This window comes from Gossypium arboreum, chromosome 8 (assembly GCF_025698485.1).
Source record: "Gossypium arboreum isolate Shixiya-1 chromosome 8, ASM2569848v2, whole genome shotgun sequence".
In the NCBI taxonomy this organism is placed as follows: Eukaryota; Viridiplantae; Streptophyta; class Magnoliopsida; order Malvales; family Malvaceae; genus Gossypium; species Gossypium arboreum.
In genome coordinates this window covers 125,242,619-125,266,069 of record NC_069077.1, presented here as the reverse complement: position 1 = coordinate 125,266,069, position 23,451 = coordinate 125,242,619, and the positions used below count along the sequence as shown (strand labels likewise).

Below are 23,451 nucleotides of genomic sequence, written 5' to 3'. Positions count from 1 at the left end.
ACACTTACGTTTTTGTGCTTTAAAAAATTTCGGCTTGGATTGCTTGAATCTTTAGTGTTCTTTTGGTTGAATTTCCAATGCATGATTGTTTGCTAATTATCTTGAAATATTATTGATGAAAATGAAAAATTGAGAAAAGTTAATTTAAATGTGGGTTGAGAATTTTTCTTTAGGACAAGCAAACGTTTAAGTGTGGGGATATTTGATAAATGCTAAAAATAACATGTTTTAATCTTGTTATTAATGTGTTTTTGGATGATTATTCGATTTAAAATGGTGAATTATATGCTCCTAATCCTTTAAATTCATATTTTTCTACTTAGGAAAGCATTTGGGAGCAAAATGAGCGATAAACAAGCAAAAATTGAAAAATCAGAGTAAGTTTTAGGAGCCACATGGGCTTGGCACACGACTGTGTGGAAATCACAAAGTGCACTCCAAACATACAGAAAATCACATTTTTTTTAAAGTTTTTCGGGTATTCTAAGATCTATACATGACAAAGATAAGAAGAGGGGAGTAAGCTGTCAGAGAATATTTAAGGAAACAACTCAAAAAAATACCATTGGAATTAACTTTGAAGCAAATTTTTATCAAGTTTGAAGACCTCCTTTTGATTTCTTTGAAACTTATTATGAGTTTTTTTTATTTTTTGTGGTTATACTGTTTTTGAGATGTTTTTATTTGCTATTATGAACTAATTTTTCGAATACCTAGGGAAATAAACCCTAGGACGAATTTTGTTATTTGATTTCTATTTTTACGCAATAAATACTTGGGCTTGTTCTCATTTATGTCTACTTAATTCTAGGTTTAAAATTTTTAAGCAATTAATTCATGTTTGATGTGCTTAAATCAGAGGATGAATAGACTCTGTTTAAGAGTAGATCTAGCATAATTGAGTGGATTTGAATGCAATCCTAGAAATAGGACGACATAAATCTATCGGATTAGAATCAAATGTAATAAGGGATCCATAATTCGAGTTAAATGTGATAATAAGAGTTTTAATTAGAAAGAAATTTCAATTAATCAACCTAGAGTCAGCTGCTCTTACTCTTGAAAGTGATATTAGCATAATTTAGATATTTCTACGGATCAAGATACTAAGTGAAGAAACTGTTTAATTTAGATTGATAATGATAGATGAAATCTAAGTGGATTATTTCCTGGGTATTGTTTCACTTCTTGATTGTTTACTCGATTATTTTCCCGATCTATTCTTTGTCGTGTTCTTTAGTTAGTTTAATTAGTTAATTTTAGTTTTTAATTAATCATTCCAATTTGCCGGTTAAATAATAGAAAGACGATAATTACTAGTACTTTTAATCGTTGTGGGAACAATATCTTTACTCACCGTAATTATACTATTAATTGATAGGTGCACTTGCTTTTGTTGAAAATTTAGTTAGTTTACGGCTACAATCAAAGGTAACAATTCTCATAGTGAATTAAAAAAATCTTTAATGATGAAAAGCTAAACTATAAATCCTTTAGCCACACTATTTATATGGTAAGTTGTCATGTTTATGTGGGAAGAGAACAAATTACTCAAAAAATTTAATATGATCTACTTTTGAGTAATATATGACTAAATTATTTGGTTGATTTTGAAATTGATTAAGGTATTTACTTTTATTTTATTAGGCTTGTGAAATCTCGTTACTAGTTTTCTTGGTAACAACTATAAATTTTATTTTTCATCTTTTAACTTATTATAATAATTTTATATAATTAATTTTTAAAATTAATTGAATTAAAACTCAAGATATAAATATATAATAAATTTGAATTTAGATATTCTACCTTTACCATGAGAGTCGGACACTTAAGGTAGAAACTTAACTAAAAAGAACAAATCTTTTGATGAAAACATATTATATCGGAATCAATTTCACCAAAATTTGACTTTAATAATGGAAAGCAACAATGTAACTCTAGGCAGTAGGACAAAGTTATGATATGATATCTTCATATCATAAAAAATATTGGTCTTATTTTGGTCACTTTAATTAAGATAATTGGTTGCGTAAAAAAAACCCGTTAATCCATTAATAGATTGTTGATGGGACATTTTTTTTACTTTTGATTAAAACTAGGATATCTCTATAATTAGTCGAAAATATTTTTCTTTTTGGTTTATTTGATACCATTCTCCAATGCCTAGCTTTCCATAGTCGAGAACTTTTAGCTTTTAAGGAAAATTTTGATAACCTTTTCGAGTTTTATATGAATCAAAATAGGCTATCACCACTACCACCACCACCATTGGATCTAAAAAACAAAAAGTGGAAGAAAGCTATAAACTTCCATGAAAATGGTCGTCATTAGAATCGAAAATCAGTAACAAAAGGAAGAAACCTGAACAAGAACAACTTGAAAAGGTGATAGAAAGCTATCGACTTAAACAAAAGTGACCATCGTTATCATTGAAATCCGAAAAGGAGATAGGTAAACCCAAAGAAGAAGAGCTTGAAAACATAACAGAAAAGTATAAACTTAAACGAAAGCGACCATTGTCTTCATCGAAACCCAGAAGGAGATTATTAAACTCGAAAAAAGCTTGAAAATGTGACAAAGCTATAAACTTCAATGGAAACACCCATTGTCTTCATGGGAGCTCGAAAGGAGATCGATAAATCTGAAGAAAAGCTTGAAAAGGTGATAGAAAGCTATCATCTTCCACTAGAGAATCTACAGGTTATAGTACTGGGATTAATGACATTGGGAAACAAGTGTTGAATTAGTGACCAATTCATAGTTTATGAGTTATCAAATTAAATTAATTAATTTATCAATAATTTATAAATTTATAATGTTCTAAATTCATAATAAAAATTAATTAGAGAACTTAATAATTTATTGAGTTAATATTTTTATTTCACTCATTCAAGATTTTTTCATTTAATAAAATATTATTAATATATTTTTTCACGTGAAATTTAAATATTTTATTAAGATAAATTTTAATTAATATTTTTTATTTAATAAATTTACCTATATGAAACAACTAAAATTTTGCTTAAAAATTTCGATAATATGCTATTATAAAGAATTGATCTACTAACAAATATGTTATTGTTATTATGAGTGAAAAATTGTTATAAAAATTAAAATAAAACATGAAAAACTGTATGTAGTAAATATATTGGAAAAATAAGGCCAATAGGTCGTTTTTTAATTAATTAGGCCTTTAGGCCAGTTTTAAAATTAATTAGGGAAATAAGTCAATTTAAATGAAAAGCATGTTCAGCTGGGCGAGTTTTCTGTACAGGTGTTAGAAAAGCGCCCCCAGCTGGAAAACTCATCCAGCAGGACACGCTTCCCTCAACAGTAAAAAAGCAATGAATTTTTAAACGTTACCGCACCAACGATAAAAAAAAAATTAAATATACCAACGATAACTTTTTTTACCCTATAAATACCCTCCCAAATTTCATTTTTTTCATTCACATCATTTTCTCAACTCTTTCAAACCCTCTTAAGTCTTTCAACTCTCTCATTTTAAATTTTTTGATATTTTCATTTAAAAATAATCATTTTTAATTATCTAGTTTTTATTCGTTCAAATTTATTTCTTACGAATGACTGTCTCTCTAATACGCTTCGATGACAAGCATATTTCCCCCGCCTAAGCAGAAATAGTAAGATGGAAATTTAAATTTCATTAATTTCAATAATGTTAAATTTAAATTTTTTAATTTGAAATTATTTTTATTGTGTAAATAGGCAGATGATTGTGTTCTGGAGGGGTTCATTAACATGAGAAAGCCTGTAATACCTGAAAGTCGTGACCACTTGCAAGTGGCTGGATTCTTGCATGCGTCTCGCATGTTTGGGGGCTATAAACTCAATTTGGCACTAATTAGTGCGTTGGTGGAAAGATAGAGGCTGGAAACACACACTCGAAGATGTAGCACTACAACTTAGTCTACTGGTGGATGGGCTAGTTATCATGGGATCAGTGATAGTTCCAGGCAAAGTGGGCCTTTGCCAATCACTATTGAGGAAGGTCCCGGACAAGTTTGAAGGTGGTTGATATCGTTAAACTAGTTGAAGGATAATTTCGATGAGCTCCCTCAAGACTTTGAAGACCGAATGGAGGAGGTCATAAATAATACGCTCGATCATACATCATGAGGTTAATCGGGGGCATTTTAATGCCTGACAAATACATAGTCTATATAATAATTTTTTTATTATACATTTCAACTAACATATTGCTTGTACAGGTGAAACCATAGGCCGAGCTACATGGGACTACCCGACGAGCTAAAAGATATTAGGCTATTGTTAGATCAACTCCCGAAAACCGAGGTTAGTTACTTATTCTTTCGAACCTATATTAATTACGTAATAATTCGTAAAAAAAATTCATACATAATGATAATTACAATTTTACTGTTCAGTTTGAATGGATACCGTACGCTGATACCGATATCATATCTTGCATCCCTTCGAAAGTGTTGGAGAATCGATAGATGTGGGACGCCAATGTGTTGTTGGTAGTCTACATGACAGTGGAAATGCACGAATTGGATTGAGTGATACGACAGTTCGGGTGGAGGCAATAAATTCTGCCTACACCGCGAGACCTAAATGAGCTACATAAGGTGGACATGCGGGGGAAGGACAACAATGATTGGGTGGTACAGCAAGGGGAGCACATTAAGGCATGGGATAATAGGATGCAATCCTTACCCGTTCGTGAATAATTTTTTCAGTGGACACAGCGGCAGCTGATGATTACTTGGCATTATTTGGATCCATCGGCAAGACAGATCTGTTGCCATCGGAGGCGAGGAGTAGGCAAATTCGACCGAAGAGGCAATGTCGACCTTCACAGTAGCATAGGAGGGGACGCGACCGCACAACGAGTTCATCATCCGCTCCGATAGAAGATGCGCTGCCTATGGCTACGCAATATTTGATTTAGCTCGCTCCACTTATTCCCGTTCAATTAAGTAACCCTATATTTTTTCACAAGCACCAATACACTACGAACCATCGTCACATATGGCCGGTTCTTCTTTTCTTGTCGGTACATATTTCGTGGCACTGATGCCCCTCACATACTACACCCCATACAGATGTCGATGCCGAACCCCATGTCATTGACGTATGCATCGCCACTAATAATGATACTGATGCAGATGCCTATGCAATAATCGATGATGATATCGATGTCCGGTGCCTTTTCGACGTACTTGGGATTTAGGGCACCTTATTGTTACACGCCTATAGTGACCCAATCACTATTCTACGGGGGTGGCTCATCATCACAACCATCGGATGTGGGAAAGGCAGATATATCATGGAAGGTAAGGACAACGTAACAATCAATCATAGAGTAAGATGATGAAGCTGTCATCCCGAAGATACGATTGCTCAGGGGGCCGTGCTAGGTACATATTCAAGCGATGATGAGGAGGAGGAACCCTACAAGCCCGCACCTCTTAATACACCTTTGAATGCACCTTCAGTTTGTACGTAGAAATCCTCCACTCGGCTATCGTCCACCGTCTTGTGGCACACATTCTCCTTGACAACATGATTGAGTGTATTTTTTCTTATAATTAAATATAGATATTTCATAAATAAAAAATAGAGGTTATTCATTCAAAAAAAACATTTGTCTTTATTACCATCTATCATGATTTATGCATAAATTAACAATAAATAACAAATGCCGGATTTTGTTATGGACATATTATTTTGAATATGAAATTTAATTTTGATTTAACTTGTGATTTGAATAAGAAAGAAAATAAAGATGAACATGAAAAATGTAGAATAAAAAGAAATAGATAGATCGTACATCCGAAAGTCATGACATTTCACAACTAAATAAATTGTATATGATTATCACCAATTGCAATACGTAACACCAACCTTTATAGTTTATATGGAATACAAAAAACATTATTAGTACGGTACGCTAATGGATATGAAATTTGGTAGAAAGTAATGTTATAAATGCCGAGGCCCTAACGTATCCCTATATAGAGAACATGTTGACTTCGTATGCCCTATGTTTCTATAGTACCCGCATAATTTCTATTGACCGTCTCTCTTCTGAATATCCATATTGTTCTTTATCTGGGTGGAATTCGAGTGACTTTTCAGTACGCGATATAGGTCCTTGTTTGACACCAACTCGAACAACGTGCTGGACATAGGTGACCACATTCTCTCATCTGGGACGGGTAGGAATTCAGGACTCCACGTACTATGAATGCGTTGTAGTCGGTAGATGTCGTTGATATAATATGCGTACTCAATCTGTATATTCTTACATGCGGCAACTGTATGTGCACATGGGAACCAAAGCACTTGGAATCTCCCACAATCATAAGTCCCTTCCGTTAGGTTCACATAATAGAACGTACCTGACATTTCCTAGTCGGGCCTAGCATACTCCGTGACTCAAAAATCAAGGTTCCAACACGAGTGACACACTACATACATAATGTTCGCTCTTGTTGTACTTTACCGAATCTCTTTTATCATGTTATCACAGAATGTACCACCACCTGCTATCTATCCAACATACATCGACTCCCTCTTAGAAAATAAGGCGGCCATTCGAAAGTATATATCTTTGACATCATGTGCCCGTATCTTAGACCTCTGTCGCATGATTACATCTACAGTTTGAACGGTACATTCAATACATATGGTGCATCGTAGGCGTTAATGATGCTCAAGTTTTTCAACATTTAATGGAATCAATGTTGGATGAGCTCGTAACCTATCGATATAGCTACCGATTAGTGTAATAAAATAACTCAGTATTTGGATATTCGATGTGTAATGCATATATAGTTGAAACAACAAACCTATGTTGATAACTAGATCTCGCTCAGTCACGAAAGGATATTTTTGGTAGTAGTTGGATCCCACATGTTGTATGTAGTACCGATGATGAGTACGACCCCAAAGAGATCGTGACGATTAATCCTTGAGAGTATTTTAGGTCCCTTGTCTGATATGACACATATGTCGGGCTGTGGGCAAACGCGGTGGCATAACCAGTTCAAGAAGAAATTCTAGTCATCTACTGTTTCTTTAGAAGTTTTTGCGAATGCTATAGGTAGAATCTTCCGGTTACCATCGTGAGCAATAGAAAGCAACAAACGTTACTGATACCTTCTATACATCCAGGTGCTATCAATTTGAACTACAGGCTTGTAGTGCTGATATCCCTCTCTGCATTGCTCAAAGGTCCAAAAAAAACTGGTGGAATACTCTTTTCTCAGGGACCAACTGATCCCTGTAGTACCTAGGCATGTTTCGAGATCAATTATAGAACCTAGTACGTACCGATCTAATACCTGACACCATTTCCATAGATAGTTATACGAACCTTTCCACCTGTGATGCAAGTTCTCTGTAGCCTTCTATTTTGCAACCCACACTTTGTAGGATGTTGGAATGTACTGGTATTGGCTACGTATGTCCGTAATCAACATCGATATTTCAATATGTGGAATGGCCTTCACCATTGTAGAATAATATCAGTAATTATATTCGAGTCTAACTTTAGATTGTCCTAATTTGCACCTATGGCAATACATATATGGGGGTCGAGATACTTCTTTATCATTTATTTCTCAATTTTCTTCTGATAAGACGTCATGATTTTCCACTTACACCTCTTATCCTTCATTGTGCACTTTCCTTCAACTTTCTCGGAGCGGGACTTTGTGACATAGTAGTTCACGCTGTTCTTCATGTTGTACCGCTTTAGTGCAAAAAGGAAAACATCTTTTTTAGGGTATTCAATTCCTACTTCCAGTACTCGTACATCACGATATGTGCTTGCATGACTAGGTATTCTGTGTGAAAGCCACGAAAACTCGAAACCACCTTTAATCGATAGGTCAATGTTAGTTATGTTGGGTTGAGATTCATATGCCCTAAATTGTGTATCTAGATCTAAGTCATCATCGTTAGACTCGCAAGGCTCTAGCTCTATTGCAATCAGTTTTGGTTCAAAAAATAGTGCCACTTCTGAACCATCCAGACCACGTTGTCAGATTGGCTCAGGTTCTGACTCCTCCCCCTCGTTTGCATTCACAACCCTTTCTTCTTGACTTGCATCTTGTTCCTAATCTACACCTTCGTTGTCACCTTTGAGCATGTGTTGGATGGATCCTAGTCGGTCCCTGTTGAAAAGAGTAAGTTATTAGTTCTCCTGTAACTCATTTACCCGCTAGAATATTCAACGGGTTGATGATTGATGTACGTCGATGATGCCTCGGTATAACTGCTTTCGCCTTATAGCATCGACTGAATGTCGAAGTTGAAATTGAATGCATTGATTGAATGTTCAATTCGAGTGTCTAGATTTGAGTTATGCTAATACCCAGATTAGTACAAAAACCCGAAGTTTAGATTGATGCTGGAGATCAATAAGTGTCTGCCCATAGGTTTTTCGGGAACATTGTAGTAGCCACTTTTAAGAAAGCCGGAAAACCTTCCACACAACTATGTAGTAGGACTTTCTACTTCAGCTTCAGTACCAGTATTCACCGCGACCATGGTCGAAGATAGGCTAGATTCATCAGTATCAGCGAACTCGACATATAACTCAATAACAACTTTTTTTTCTTGAGATGTGTGATGATATGACCATCTCGAGATGTGTTTCACCAATTATAGTGAATACCAAATACTTATAAGGGTCAATGAATGCAAGAAATTTGCATTGCATCCTCAAAATTCTTCCTCTGGTCTATCCCTCGACTTTCCTCCTAATTTTGGTCTATAGCTCACACATTTGAATGATACTATTGAACGTAAATTCCATGGGCATTGCTCCTACAAACACTACCCCGAACTATGTATGACAGATTTGACCGTCGTAGTTGATGTGTCGTAATTAGGTATAGATATTAAAATAGTTTTTACATTTAAGGAGCTGAATACAAGCATTTTTTTTATGTTTTAATTCAGTTTCTTTAGTTTTGTTTGCATTCAATAAAATTTTCACATCGAGTCTTTTATTAACCTTAAAAATTGAATGAGGCCTAAAGGAGAGATAACGTACTTTGTGCGTACGTAGGAGACTATTATAGTTCATTTTGGGTCAATATTGGATGCTATGTGGCAACATGGGGGATCCAATGTCGCAATATAGAGAGTAGAATAGAGAAATTGAGAAATTATCTTCAATGTCGCGACATAGACTGAGGGTGTCAGGACATACCCCTGAAGATGGTTACAGAGGGACATGATGGTTGCTATGTCACGACACAGGTCCTGGTGTGTCGTGACATTGACTTTATGACGAGATTAAGACAAGAAACATGGACGTTTAGGTTTGTACAATCAAACTTAAAGCTCGGGAATATCAACTACGTTAGATCTACGGACGATGGCTACCTAAAGGCTATAAATAAACCTCTCTGGTACACATTATAGACATAATTCCATTAGCTTAGATTCTTTCTTTAGGTTTAAATTTGTTCTCTTGCTTCCTTAGGTTTTTATAATTTTAGTTTATTTGTTTTCTTCAAGAGATCTGATTGTAAAGGAGATCAATTTATGTGGATTCACTCTATTCATCGATATCAATCAGGCTTTCTTAAACTCTCTATTTCAATTCATTCCCTATGATTAATTCTTCCATTCTTTCCATATTGTTTATGAAAGCCATAAGGAACTAATCCTTCTATAGGAGATTATCGAGTAGAGGTTTTTAGGGGTACTCAACGGATCAATGGTTTAGAAAAGGAGGAACGTGAAGCAAACCCTAGGCATGACAACCCTGGGAAGTTATCAAGGTTGGAATTAACCCATAATTGGCATTGCCCATTCGTGAACAGCTGTACCCCAAGCTAGTCTGGACTGTAAGGTTAGAAGACAAGTAGTACTTGCTGTCTTATTATGATAGTGGAAGATCGGAAGATCCTGCTAGGATAGTAATTAGTTGATTAACGAGGAACCCGAGACGACAGTTGATTGGGATTGCCAAAGTGAGCTGATCACCTATCCTCAGATTTGGTTCACTTTATCTATCTCCATCTCTTGCAATTTTAATTTTTTTATGTTATTTTATTTTATTATTCTACAAACCTTAAACATATTTCTTATTTTACTTTCATACTATAACTGACTTAAAGTATTACTTAGATATCTAATTGTTTAGGTTAAGATTGATTTAGCACTCGCCTCTCTTGGGTACAATCTTTGGAGTACTCACTTACTTCGTTGTAAGATCTACATTACAACTCGACCCGTATACTTTTGGATATCACCTCATAACTTTCTATTTTATAGCAATATTCACACTCTGGACTTAGTACATCTGGAAGCGAACAAGTTGTCGACGTTATTGCTGGGGAGGCAACGTCACTAGATTGATCTTAATTTTCTCAGTCTAAAAGAATAATTAGGAAATTTTTTAGCTATAGATACAATTTCATTTTGTTTTAATCTTACTAATATTTTCTCTCTTGGTTTGGTGTATGACTCACAGTAGAGGCACACCTATTGTAGCAGCTACAAATCTAGAGAAAAGAATCCGAAGGAATCACCGATAGCAATAACAACAGCAGCAACAACAGATGCAAGAACAACCTCACCCGTTGCAAGTAACGTATCACGTGATAATCTATTGTTTGGTGAAGCTAACGATAATTCCTCAAGAGACCCACCAGCACTATAGTTACCCGAAAATATGCAAATGGCTCGAAATGAGATACCTTTACAGGAGTATGCCCTACCAAGTTTAGATATGGTTCAGGAAAGTATAGCAAGGCTAGCAATTACAACTAACAATTTTGAAATCAAATTGGAAATGATATAAATGATCCAGAATAATCTGTAGTTTAGGGGCACTATGATAGAAGATCTTAATCCACATTTGAAATGGTTTCTTCAACTCTGTGATACTTTCAAGTATAACGGGATCACTGACGGTGTTATTCGTCTTCGGTTTTTTCTCTTTTATCTGATTGATAACACCTTTTCTTGGTTAGACTCGTAGTCTCTAGATCCGTCACAACTTGGGACAAACTTGTTGGAAAATTTTGACAAAAGTTTTTGCTGAATAGTAAAGCAGTCTAATTAAGGAGAGAGATTATTGTCTTTAGATAGATGGAAGGAGAAAGCTTCTATGAGGTGTAGAAACACTTCAAAATGTTGATTAAAAAATGTCCGCACAATGGATCTCCTGAATAGATGAGATTGCAAATATTTTATAATAGGTTAGATGAAAATACAAGATCGAGATTAGATGAAACAGAAAGAGGAGCCCTTATGAATAGAACTTATAAAGGTGCATGCAAAATTATAAAAAATATGGCATTAAACTCCTGTGAGTGGCCAACTAAATGATTCACTTATGGCTAGAAACCCGCTACGCTCAAAGCTATTTAAGAGGATGATAAATATCAGTAACTAGTAGACAGACTCAACTGTATTGAATCTGTTTCTGTTCAGTCTATGCATGGAGGAGACAAGACACTCTGCTATTATATTAATAATCATGCCGAAAATATAAATTATAATGGGAATATGGGTGGAAACCCTTATTCAAATACATACAATCCTGACTAGAGAGATCACCTGAACTTGAGATGGAAAGGAAACCAAAGATGAGGTAACAATTCCAATCAAGTTAAAAATACTAATTACCAACCTCTTTACTTACAGAAACCTTAAGACAGAGCTAACCCAAGTGACTATACGACATGTGGTCAACGTCTTAATAGAATTGAGGGAGAGATGCAGTCAATTAGGACAGATGTTAAATAAGTGCAGTCTGAGTGCACTAACTCAATAAGAACATTGACTAAGCATGGGATCAAATGAGCCAATTGATGAGAATGATGGGCAATATCAAAAGAAAAATTGGCTCAGGCATTTCCAGTATCACGGAAGATAATTCATAGAGGGAAGATAAAGAGCATGTGAAAGGTATAACACTCCGATCAGGCAAGGTACTAATTAGCCTAGAAATACCTGTCCCGGAGGTAACTATGGATAATATTGATAAACCTCAAGACAATTTCCTAGAAGCGGAAGACAGACATGAACCAGATAGGGAGAATGCACCAGCAGCTGATACGGGAAAAGAGACACCTAAAGATGCCGAAATCACAAAATTCCCATTCCCATCAAGATTAGAAGAAACAAAAAAGCATGACAATGATGAATTTGTAAGTTTTCTGAATTTGTTTAAAACCTTAAATGTTAACCCACCTTTAATCGAGTTAATTGATAAAGTTCTTAAGTACGCTAAGTTTTTAAAGAATATGATGGTAAGGCACAAGAAAATTAAGGTAGGAGAGCAAGTTAATTTAAATGCTTCCTGTAGTGTGATTATCTCAAGATAGATACCTCGAAAGTTGAAAGACCCAAGAAATTTTATTATTCTCATAGAGATAAGGAGCGTTCACTTTAATTAAGCCCTATGCGATTTAGGAGCTAGTATCAATTTAACGCCCTTATCAATTTTTGAAAAAATTAGGTTAGGGAATCTTAAAACTACTCAAATTACATTACAATTTGGTGGCAGGTCTTCGGTACATCCAAAAGGAGTACTAGAAGATGTGCTAGTCAAGATGTAAAGTTTTATTATTCCCACAGATTTTTGAGTACTTGATTTTAAGGAAGATCCTGAGATATCGATCATACTAGGAAGAACTTTCATGGCCACTTCTAGATCTACCATTGGTTTAGAGAAAAATGAGTTAACTATGAAAATTAATGGTGAGACCAAAACTTTCAAATGTGGCTATCAACTGAACGAGGAAGACAAGAGGAAATTAAGGGAACATTGCAAAACTTTATCTATTTCAAATTTTCTCAAATCAAGGGATATACTTCTTTTTATGAATATAGAAAGAATAAACAGGTTCAAGGAACGAGACAAATGGGCAAGAGTGAAATGGCACGACGGATGGTGGACCGATGCTAATAGAATAAAATGATCATCCACAGGTGAATTGACAATACTGTCAGATAAAACCGGTAGTATAACTTAAAATTTGTGAATTGTTGCATGATATTTGTAAATTATTGTATATCTAACTAATCATGTAGTTTAGATTTTAACCTTTATTTGATGTAGGTTCATCCTTAGATCGAAACATCCTTAGGTTGGAGTTTTGGGCCAAAACAAAGTCATTGTCACGACATTACAACAGCAAGTCGCAATGTAATAGAAAGTCCCTGATAATCTCCAAACTGGCGGATGTGTTGTGACACGGAAGCCCTGTGTCACTCTATCACTACAATTTTCTACAGGGTTGACCTGACCCATTACACAACTCGACAACTTAAACACTATTTTTACTCGATTTTTAAACCTTTAAAACCCTATTTTAGAACTTAAACTCCTATTTACTCCTAATTAAAACACTCATTAAAACTTTACCCCTTCAAACTCTTTTAAATTTATCAACATCTCCTAAACACTAAAACCCTAATTTCCCAATTTTCCTTTCACAAACTTGGTGTAACAAGGAATGGGGACATAACGAGAAAGCAAGGAATTCAAATGAACTTTGACTATAAATCCAAGGTTAAGGGTTCCTAAACTCGAACTTTTTACTATTCCATTAAATTTTTTATTTAGCAAGTCGTTAAGATTGAAACATTATGCCTCTTAGAAAAGTTAGGCGAACATTGAAACATTATGCCTCCCAAAAAAGTTAGGCGAACAATGGAAACAGAGCCATTGATGGTTCAAAATCCCTTTACTTTTCCAAATCAAAATGTTGAAAATAATTTCAATGAACTTCAAGGAAAAACATTTATTCAAGAAAGGGGATTTGATCGATCGACGATTTTATGTAAAGAAATACGACATTTGGTCAGATATCATCGATGAGAGCGCTTTTGGATGATCCCGACGGATAATGTCGTGGTACTTATTGTTCAAGAATTCTACGCATCTATACGGGATCACGAGTCTAGAAATACGGAAGGACATAAATGAGATACAGTACTTATGTGAGGGAAAGATGTGAGAGTAACCCCTCGAATGATTTGTAAATTTTATAATGCTTCATATTATGAAAATCATTTCATCAATGAAATTGACTTAGAATATTTTAGAGACATAGATAGGGATACTTTTATAAACTTTTTAATTGAAGGAAGGGGTGAATAGAAGTATGTCGCAGGTACAGATATCCCAGTATCTTTTCATCAAGCCATTATATTTCCTAAGGCTAAGATGTGGATTTAGTTCATTTAGACATGAATTGTACCTGCTTTAAATGTTTCTAACGTTAATACCTTTAGAGCAATTTTACTCTAAGCTATTTTATAGAAAAAAGCAAGTGTGTGTTGAAAAATGGATCCACTAGAACAAAATGCATTAACAGCCAGAAGGTGGGAGTGTTCTTTCCTCATCTAGTGACGGCTTTATGCAAAAAGGCAAGTGTACCTATGACATCAATTGAGCAGTCATCTAAACCATTACGAAGCATTATCAGAGACACCTTGTTCTAGTAATACATTGAGCTGTGGGCCAAACAGATCAAAGATGGGAACAAGAGATAATAAGAAACAACAGTTACAGCCACCTCGTCATAAAGGTTGGCTCGAGCTCAGCAAACCGTTGGTGAGAACAGACATCCAAAGTTAGATTGGATGATTCAGCGAATGAAAGAATTAATTCTAATTTTGTCCAATTACACACCTAAAGAGTTTGCTAGGAAAAATAACATACGAGTCCCCAATTACACACCTGATATGTTTGGTCTAACAAATACGAAACAAGACGAAGAAGCACTGGAAAGCAAAGAGGAAGGAGAAAAAAGAAGAGGATGAGGAGATGGATGATGAGGAGGATGATTGAACGATTTAAAAAAAAATTGTATTAATTTTTGGATGATTTAAATTTAGACTTGGTAGGAGTAGGATTAATAAGTAGATTTTCTTTTATTTTTTTCACATTTTGTTTAAATTTTCAATTTAGGCACCCAACATAAATGAGACACAAACAATTCAAGCTAACACGATCAAAGGAGGAAGCACCCATCATTAGCAATTGGAGTGACTATGATTAATCAAGTAACTTCTTTCCTTATCTTTTAATGGGCTACACATTGACGAAAATGTGTCAACTAAAGTGCAATGGGTAACATAGAAAATTTGATTCAAATTTTTACATTTTCTTTTATTTTTCTTGTCTTTTGTGTGCTCGAGCGTGTAGAAATACAAGTGATTGGGTAAGGGCATGTACATAGGTTGCTTATGTTTATGAATAAGTTTGGCATCATTATAAGTGGCTTTAAATTTTTGATTATTAGATTTTTGAAGTTCTATATGTTACACTATAAATAAGTATTAAGCTATCATTTGTACCAAGTGATATAGAAAATATAAGGAAATGAGCATGCTAGTATGAATGATAAATGGTTGAATTTGTGTTTATTCAATTGATTAAATTTGTGTATGTTGAGATATTTGGGGATAACCTAAGGCAATTTTTGGAACATATCTAGAGCTAAAAAGCTTTTCTATTTATAATTTACCCTTAGTACTAATTTTGAGCTTATTAACATTCTTTATGAACCTCATTACAAATCCCAAGCCTAGGAATGCTAATTTGTATTTACCCCTTTTCTTTTGTCTTGCATTGCACGATTATAGATGTCTAGCCGTACGTATTGAGGGTTAAGTAGATACATCACGACAGAGTTTGTAAAATTAGAGTGAAATAGGAAAGATTGGTGTGATATAGGAACTATAAGTTAGCTTAATATGCGAAACAAAAAGAAAAATCCAAAAAAAAAGATGGTATGAGTAGCAAAAGTCTTAAACTACTGAAAAAGCATTCATGGGTGAGATGTATTAAAAAAGAGAAAAGTGACAAAGTCATAAAAGAAAGAAAAACTCGTTCATTAGTGCAAAAAGACTTGTAAGGTTAGCCATAGTTATTATGTCATACTATGACTTCCTATAGATGGAAAGACAATGAAGGTGAGGGAAGAAGAAATAAGGCAGCAAATGGGTAAGGATCACTAAGAGGGGAAGAATAGAGATCAATACGATATGCCAAACTATTTTTGTGTTTGTAACCTTTTGATGCTTACTGTTTTTGAATTCCATACATGTCCTAAGCCTTAGAACGTTACAAGCCGAAAAGCCATATGTGACCTAAGTATCCTCATACATGAATGAACATCATACTAAACATTCACATAAATGTCTATTTGCATTTTGCTCGGATAATCAAAGTACTTGTATGATTTGTTGATAGATTCCTATAGGAGAGAACCTTAATACTTGTATATTTTGTAACATACTGAACTTAGATGTTTGTGATCAAAGGTGGTAAGTCAACTACTCATCATGTTGAAATTGTTAGTAAACATGAAAAGCCTAAGTCATATGCTTCAAAATCAATATTTGTACCATACTTGCTCAATGGTTGTTAACTTCATTGTGTAATTTTTATTTATGTTGCTTAAGAACCAGCAATGACTTAAATATTGGGGAGTTTGATCTGCCATAATTTAGTGTAGTAGATTAAACTAGCTTTTGCATTTAAGGAGCTTGAATACAAGTATTTTCATTATGTTTTAATTCAATTTCTTTAGTTTTGTTTACATTCAATAAAATGTGCACATAGAGGCTTTTATTAACCTTAAAAGCCGAATGAGGCCTAAGGGAGAGCTAACGTACTTTGTGAATATGCAGGAGACCATTAGGGGTCATTTTGTGTCAATACTGGACGCTATGTCGCAATATGGCGTATCCAGTGTCTCAACATAGAGAGCAGAATAGAGAAAGTGAGAAATTGCCTTCAATATCGTGACACAGGCTGAGGGTGTCGGGACATACCCCTGAAGATGGCTACAGAGGGACATGCTGGTTGCTACGTCATGACACAGGTCTTAGTGTGTCGTGACATTGACTCTATGATGAGATTAAAACACGAAACATGGATTTTTTGGTCTGCACAATCGAACCTAAAGCTCAGGAACGTTAACTATCCTAGGCTACAGACGATGGCTACCTAAAGGCTAAAAATAGACCTCTCAGGCACACATTGTAGACATCATTCCATTAGCTTAGATTCTTTCTTTAGGTTTAAATTTGCTCTCTTGCTTCTTTAGGTTTTTATAATTTTAGTTTATTTGTTTTCTTCAAGAGATCTGATTGTAAAGGAAATCAATTTATGTGGATTCGCTTTATTCATCAATATCAATCAGGCTTTCTTAAACTATCTATTTCAATTCATTCCCTATGATTAATTCTTCCATTCTTTCTATATTGTTTATAAAAGTCATGAGGAACTAATCCGTCTATGAGGGATCAATGAGTGGAGGCATGATCTCTTAACTATTTTGTAGGGGTACGAAATAGATCAACTATTTAGAAAAGGAGGAACGTGAAACAATCCCTAATCATAACAACCCTGGGAAGTTATCAAGGTGGGAATTAACCCAAAATTGACATTGCCCATTCGTGAACACCTGTACCCCAAGCTAGTCTGGACTGTAAGGTCAGAAGATAAGTAGTTCTTGCTAACTTGTTATGTTAGTGGAAAAGCGGAAGATCTTGCTAGGGTAGCAACTAGTTGGTTGACGAGGAACCCGAGACAACAGTTAATTAAGATTGCCAAAGCAAGATGATCACCTATCCTCAGATTTGATTCACTTTATCTATCTCTATCTCTTGCAATTTTAATTCTTTTTTTATGTTATTTTATTTTATTATTCTACAAATCTTAAACATATTTCTTATTTTACTCTCATACTATAATTGATATAAAGTATTAATTAGATCTTTAATTTTTTAGGTTAAGATTGATTTAGTACTGGCCTCTCTTGGGTACAATCCTCGGAGTACTCACATATTTCGTTGTAAAATCTATGTTACAATTTGACCCGTATACTTGCGGATACTGCATCATAACTCTCTATTTTATAGTAGTATTCACATTCTGGACATTAGTACGTCTGGAGGTAGTCAGTAGTATATAATGGATTTCACTTATCGACTCATTTCAATATCGGTCATGATTTGGATGAATAAATGAAAAAAATAAGTGGAGAGTTGTCCGAAGGAGTACACGCAACTCTCACCTGTGATGCAAGGTTCTTTTGTTTAATATTAACTTGATGCGTGTCTATGTTATGAAAATTACGCCCCTTTTATAAGAGAATTATGTAGGGAGAAAGAGAATACATGCTATGAATTTCATTTATGAATGAACATATTCGTTGCATATTGTATAGTGCAAATAATTTTACCCGGGGGAATAGGAAAGTTGTTAGAGAAAGCTCGCTCAGCTGGGGGGCTTTCCTGCTAAAAAGCCCAACGCTTCGAATAATTCAAACACTTTAAACACATTTAGAATATGTTCTAGCACAATTTGAAGGTTTTTCTTTGCAAACAGACCCTTCCCTGTGGCTATAAAATGGCTCATACACACCAAGCTTCATCATCCCTTAGTAATATAATTTCTCCCCAATCCTCTCCATTTCTCCAATATAAACCATTTCCTGATATTAAAAATTTTGATTACTAAAAATATTTGGTTTACGTTCTAGGTATTCTTAAGTTGTCATTGATGCAATACTGCTCTAAGCCTCACATGTTTCATATATCATGCTGAGATGGGACCATTGTCTCCGGAGCTTATACTAGGGAAGTTAGTTATGGGGTGATTTTTCTTTCTATGGTCAAGGGTGGAAGTTAACGTGAAGGTCTTAATCAACTGTCATTATACGGTAATGGAATGGGGTATAATGGGGGAGCCAATTGACAATCGTTACGTAGCCACGAGTTCAATCTTTTTGAATACCCGAAAATGATGCCCTATGAATACCATATAGAAGTTTGATGACATATTCATACAGAAAAACTCTAGGTCTTCCCGCTATAATTGGTGTAATTTTTTTCTCTATTTCTAGGAAACCGATACCTTTAACCTTCCTTCTTATCAAAGGCTGGTATCGCCGTAGATGCAAAAGGATTTTCAAGCGAGGAGCGACTATTGTGGTGCAGTAAAAGTGATGCTCCTTTCGGGGCGATGACAATTTTTGTTATTATAACTGCTACCTTGTCGACCTGAGTTTGACTTCTACTGTGCCAGAACATCTACTCTCCTCCTGAGAGCTCTCTTGTTTCCACATCGGTTTCAGCCTTCAAACAAGAATAACATGTTAAAGATACTGACTGCTTCGAAATAGAGAAAATAATTATGTTAATTACACCGAAAGTTCCTATAGTTTTTCCGTATGATTATGACATAAATATTATGTATAGTATATCTAAGGCATTATTTGCGGGTATCCAAAAAGCTTAAACTCCTGACCGCGTAACGACCGTCATCGGGCTCCAGATTATACTCGAACCCATGACCACATCATGGTCGCCAACTAGGACTTCCACCTAGATTTCGACCTCTAATCGTATCAAACACTGTCGTCCCTAAAACCTAATTTCCCTAAGATGGATTTCTCAGGTGATGGTCCTATCCAGCCATGACATTGAAATGTATGTGTGCTGAGGCGCGTTATCACATCCCCGACCCCGCAAAACTACCTAAGAACTTCTGTCATTTTAGTCAAAAACCCTGAACACTTTTAAAATATCCTAAACCCTAAAAAATCCTAAACATAACCTTAACCCTAATAAAATAAAAACCCTACTAAAAAAACCCTAACCTCGGAGAGAGAAATGAAAAGCGCATCTAGTTGAGCTCGTTTTCCTGCCATCTGTGCAGAAAGTGCACCAAATTAGACGCACTTTCCATTTTTCTATTTTAAAATCGATATATTTCTCTAATTAATTTAAACACTGAGCTAAATGCCTAATTAATTAAAAAAAAAAAAGCCTATATACCTTATTTTGCCAAATATATTATTATAACGAAATACATGCATGTTATAAAGAGTCTCATTTTATATAATTTTGCAGATAATGATGTGTAAAAGGTGGAGATAGTGGAAAACACAGTTTCCAATGGCAAGAGGTCCAAACAAGTCGTATAATATTTTAAGATTACAGTGGTCTTGTATCGGCTCTTCTTTTTCTCGGTACAAACTACAAACTGGCTGTGCTGTAACTAGCTTACAAAACAAAAGGTGCTTCATATTTGTTGTTTGTTTCAAACTTCTAAGAAAATTTGGGTAGAAACCAGGTTATTTTTCTTTTTTTTATCACAGTGCAGAAATTAGGTTCCTTAATTCATTCAATGAACTGAAAAATTCAAGGCCCCATAGTTTGTCGACGGATAAAGCGGGTGTGAAGGAACCAATGTTGCCATCTGAGCGTCGTCACCATAAACGAGTAAGAACATCTCAATAAGAACCTGTAGCTCTTAAACTTCCCATATAGGCTTTTCGATAGCTGAATCCCCATGTGAGAGCTGTTCCTGCAGGTGGAAAGGGTTTATCATTGGCAGTCTTTGTTGGCTTATTGCTTCCAGTTCCATTCTTTGTTGTTGTTGTTGCTGCTGCTCATGTAAACTGTTTGGCCTTGACCCTCCAATCCCCATAAAATCAAGGGTCGTCATGTTACTTCCTCCATTGCCACTGCTTGTTCCAAACATTGCTGCTGGTAACTGAGTTCTTCCTTGTAACAACCTAGAGCTACCACTATCTTCCTGTTCTATGCTCTTCATCAAGCCTACTTGGTTTCGGTCAGCTCCGTTAATGAATATGTTAGTGAACATTCCCATTTCATTCATTGCTGAGCTTCCGGTGGCAGCTGTGAAAAGTTGGGCCATTTCACTGGGGCTTTTCTGCATGAACGGGTTGGAGAATCCTCCGGCCTCGCTGATCATGCTTGTCTGATCGGTTTGGGACGGGAAGTGATCGTAAGATGTGTTCTGCTGCTGAATTCCACCGAATGATGGTGGTCTAATGGTCTGCTCAGGGCCTGCCATGCTACTAGCAAAGCTTTTTTGCATCATGGGTGAGTTTATACTATTACTTGCAGTTGCACCCATTTGGGCTGCTTTCTGTAATAAGGCTGTTGCCGACATGATTGGGCAACCATTTTTGCTGTCCTGCAAATAGTTGAGTCCAGATGAGCTATTTGAACTAAGCTGCAGGCTAGAGGAGGCCGAGGAAACACTTCTCGGGCCGCCAAATAGACTGCTCGAGTTACTTGAAAACATGCCTCCTCCCATGTTCATGGACATAAACGGCATTGGCACTAGCTCTTGGGGATGGGATTTGAGTGGGGATTTCGGGTCAAAGTTGCCTAAATCGGATATTCCATTGCTTGTTTGCATTGATGATATAAGCTCAGGCATTTGGTTTTGCATGTTTGATCCCATGTTGTTCATTATCCCTTGGTTTACCTTGTTGTTTTCTTCAGCTAATGCATCGCAGAAAGCCCTGTGGGTGATAAAGCTATCCCTCCTGCACCAAGAATTAGAATTTGGTATAGCTTCATACATACATATATATAGATACAGATATAGGTATGATATAGGCATGTTATGAACCTTGAAAAGATGGTTCCACAATCACATTTGTATTCCCTGGTACCACAAGTCTTTTGATGAGCTTTCCAATCAGATTGCACAGCATATTTCTTAGAGCACTTGTCGCATTTCCACTTCTTCTCACCATGCTTACGGCTGAAATGCTTCTTGATTCCCGTAAGGTCTCCAAGTGCACGAGCCGGGTTGTGGTGGACGCAGGTCGGTTCCGGGCATATGTACACTCGTTTCTTGACCTCAGTGGTTGTCCTTTGCTTTAGCTTCCATGGAAGATTGTGACCTCTTCGATGCAATTGCAAGTTTTGGTCCCTTTGGAACCCCTTGTTGCATATCTCACATACAAATCGATTTGTTGCCATAAGGGTTGTTGGTGATAAAGCAATAACTTCAGCATTCGGATCTGATCCAAACAGCAATTATGCAATTAGCTCTAAAAAAACAAAGAATTATGCATTCTTTTGTATAATCTAAGCTATAGGATTACTTTGACACTAAAGAACCAATGGCCCAAATGCAACAGTCAAAAACAAAAAGAGAAATAAAAGGTACAATCAAGCAAAAAGTTCTTTACAATTATTGTAATCTCATAGCAATAATTGAACACTTTATACAAAAAATTAACAATTAATCTCTTCATTGAGAAAGGCAATCAAATCAATACTCAAAACATCAAAGTTCTTACTACTCGACTCAACATGCATCCGGTTATGATCAGCTATTATTTCTTGGGACATACCCCATCAGAACACTTGTTCTTTTCTCTGATAAAATTTAGCTTTGACATGCATGCTTCTATCATATGTAAAACTCAAACCCCATGCATGTGTTCAAAACCAAAAAATTCCAGTACATCAGTTAAACATTTCATCAGAACTTTCCTTGTGACATAATATGAAATATGCAACCAGAACTAGGTAATAACTTATGATAGAAGAAAGCATAATTAGGATTGATTTGGGGAATGAATTATATATATAATTGCCTGGAGTTCCTGGTAAATTTCTCTTCTTCTTAACAGCTTGCTGTGAACCATTATTACTGTTAGAAGCAGCAGAAGGTCCTGAACCAGAGGCAGCAAAGTTGTTTTGCAATAGCTGTTTCTGCTGTTGGACTTCCTCTCCCGAAGAGAAGCTTCCATCATCATCACCAGACATATTTGACATTTAAAATTGAGAGTCGTAGAAGATGTATTGATAAAAACACAAAGCTTGTCGGTTCCCTTTTTCCTTGGCTCTAGATCTTTGTTGTTGTTGGTGCTGGAGCAGTAACTGAAAGTGGGGCTTGTTTTTTTGGTGAACATAAAAATTCAGGAATGTGGTGCTATGTAGAGGAAGACAAAAACCCAGGAAAGTCTTCCCTTGATTTCTGGTGAAAGAAAAGGGGTTTAGCTGCTGCCACAAATATCAGTAACATTGGAACCCCCTCTTCTTTGGCTTTATATATAATTAAACTTATATATATTGAAAAGGACAACTATATAGAAATTACCCTTTGTTGTTAATCTAATTCCCATTCTCTTTCTTAGTTAATTCTTTTTATTTACTAGTTTTATATTACAGGTTTTTGTTGGTGAATATAATAGGTTAATATTGTTTATTTTTAATTAAATTTTTATTAAATAGTTTTTCTATTTTGATGTATAATTGTTTCAAAGTTGTATTATTTAAAATTGTATATGGATTACGGTGAAGGTTTTGAGTTTTGAATACTCAATTGTATGCGATGGTAAATTTTAGTTTGGATTGTACTTAGTTTATTTGTATTGTAATAGTTTGAATATATATATTTTTATCATTCAGATAGTTTCTTGTACTATAATAGTTTGATATTTGGAGTTTTATTTTTAATGTTTGATGCTTCTAATTACTCATAAGTATATTAATATATTAATTGTATTGTACTTGTAACACTTATAAAAATTTATGTAAAAAAGATTATTGAATTTATATTAAAGTAGCGAAGTTATCAAAATTATGAAAAATGTTATGGCTGAAATTATAGTATACTATCCAAATTTATGT

At 35.2% G+C, this 23,451-nt stretch overlaps 1 protein-coding gene and 1 non-coding gene across 2 annotated transcripts; both read right to left on the bottom strand.

The window, feature by feature from the left end:
- Nucleotides 1-11,066: 11,066 nt before the first annotated feature.
- On the bottom strand, nt 11,067-11,177 carry LOC128279853 (small nucleolar RNA R71). Its single transcript, XR_008270046.1, has one exon. It is a non-coding gene; the product is annotated as a small nucleolar RNA R71 (small nucleolar RNA).
- Nucleotides 11,178-19,863: 8,686 nt separating this feature from the next.
- Nucleotides 19,864-22,894, bottom strand: LOC108460036 (zinc finger protein GAI-ASSOCIATED FACTOR 1-like). The gene is made up of 3 exons (XM_017759418.2): nt 22,413-22,894; nt 21,434-21,830; nt 19,864-21,347 (listed from the first exon to the last, which is right to left on the bottom strand). The coding sequence occupies exons 1-3, from the start codon at nt 22,591-22,593 to the stop codon at nt 20,300-20,302; spliced, it is 1,626 nt and encodes a 541-aa protein (XP_017614907.1). The 5' UTR covers nt 22,594-22,894; the 3' UTR covers nt 19,864-20,299.
- Nucleotides 22,895-23,451: the final 557 nt, after the last annotated feature.

Excerpts from the sequence above, each read along its gene's own strand:
- LOC108460036 (XM_017759418.2), bottom strand. The coding sequence starts at position 22,593 with ATGTCAAATATGTCTGGTGATGATGATGGAAGCTTCTCTTCGGGAGAG. Across the intron at positions 21,831-22,412 it reads AAATTTACCAGGAACTCCAG|ATCCGAATGCTGAAGTTATT; the intron begins GCAATTATATAT and ends TGTTTGGATCAG. Across the intron at positions 21,348-21,433 it reads TGTGGAACCATCTTTTCAAG|GAGGGATAGCTTTATCACCC; the intron begins GTTCATAACATG and ends TTCTTGGTGCAG.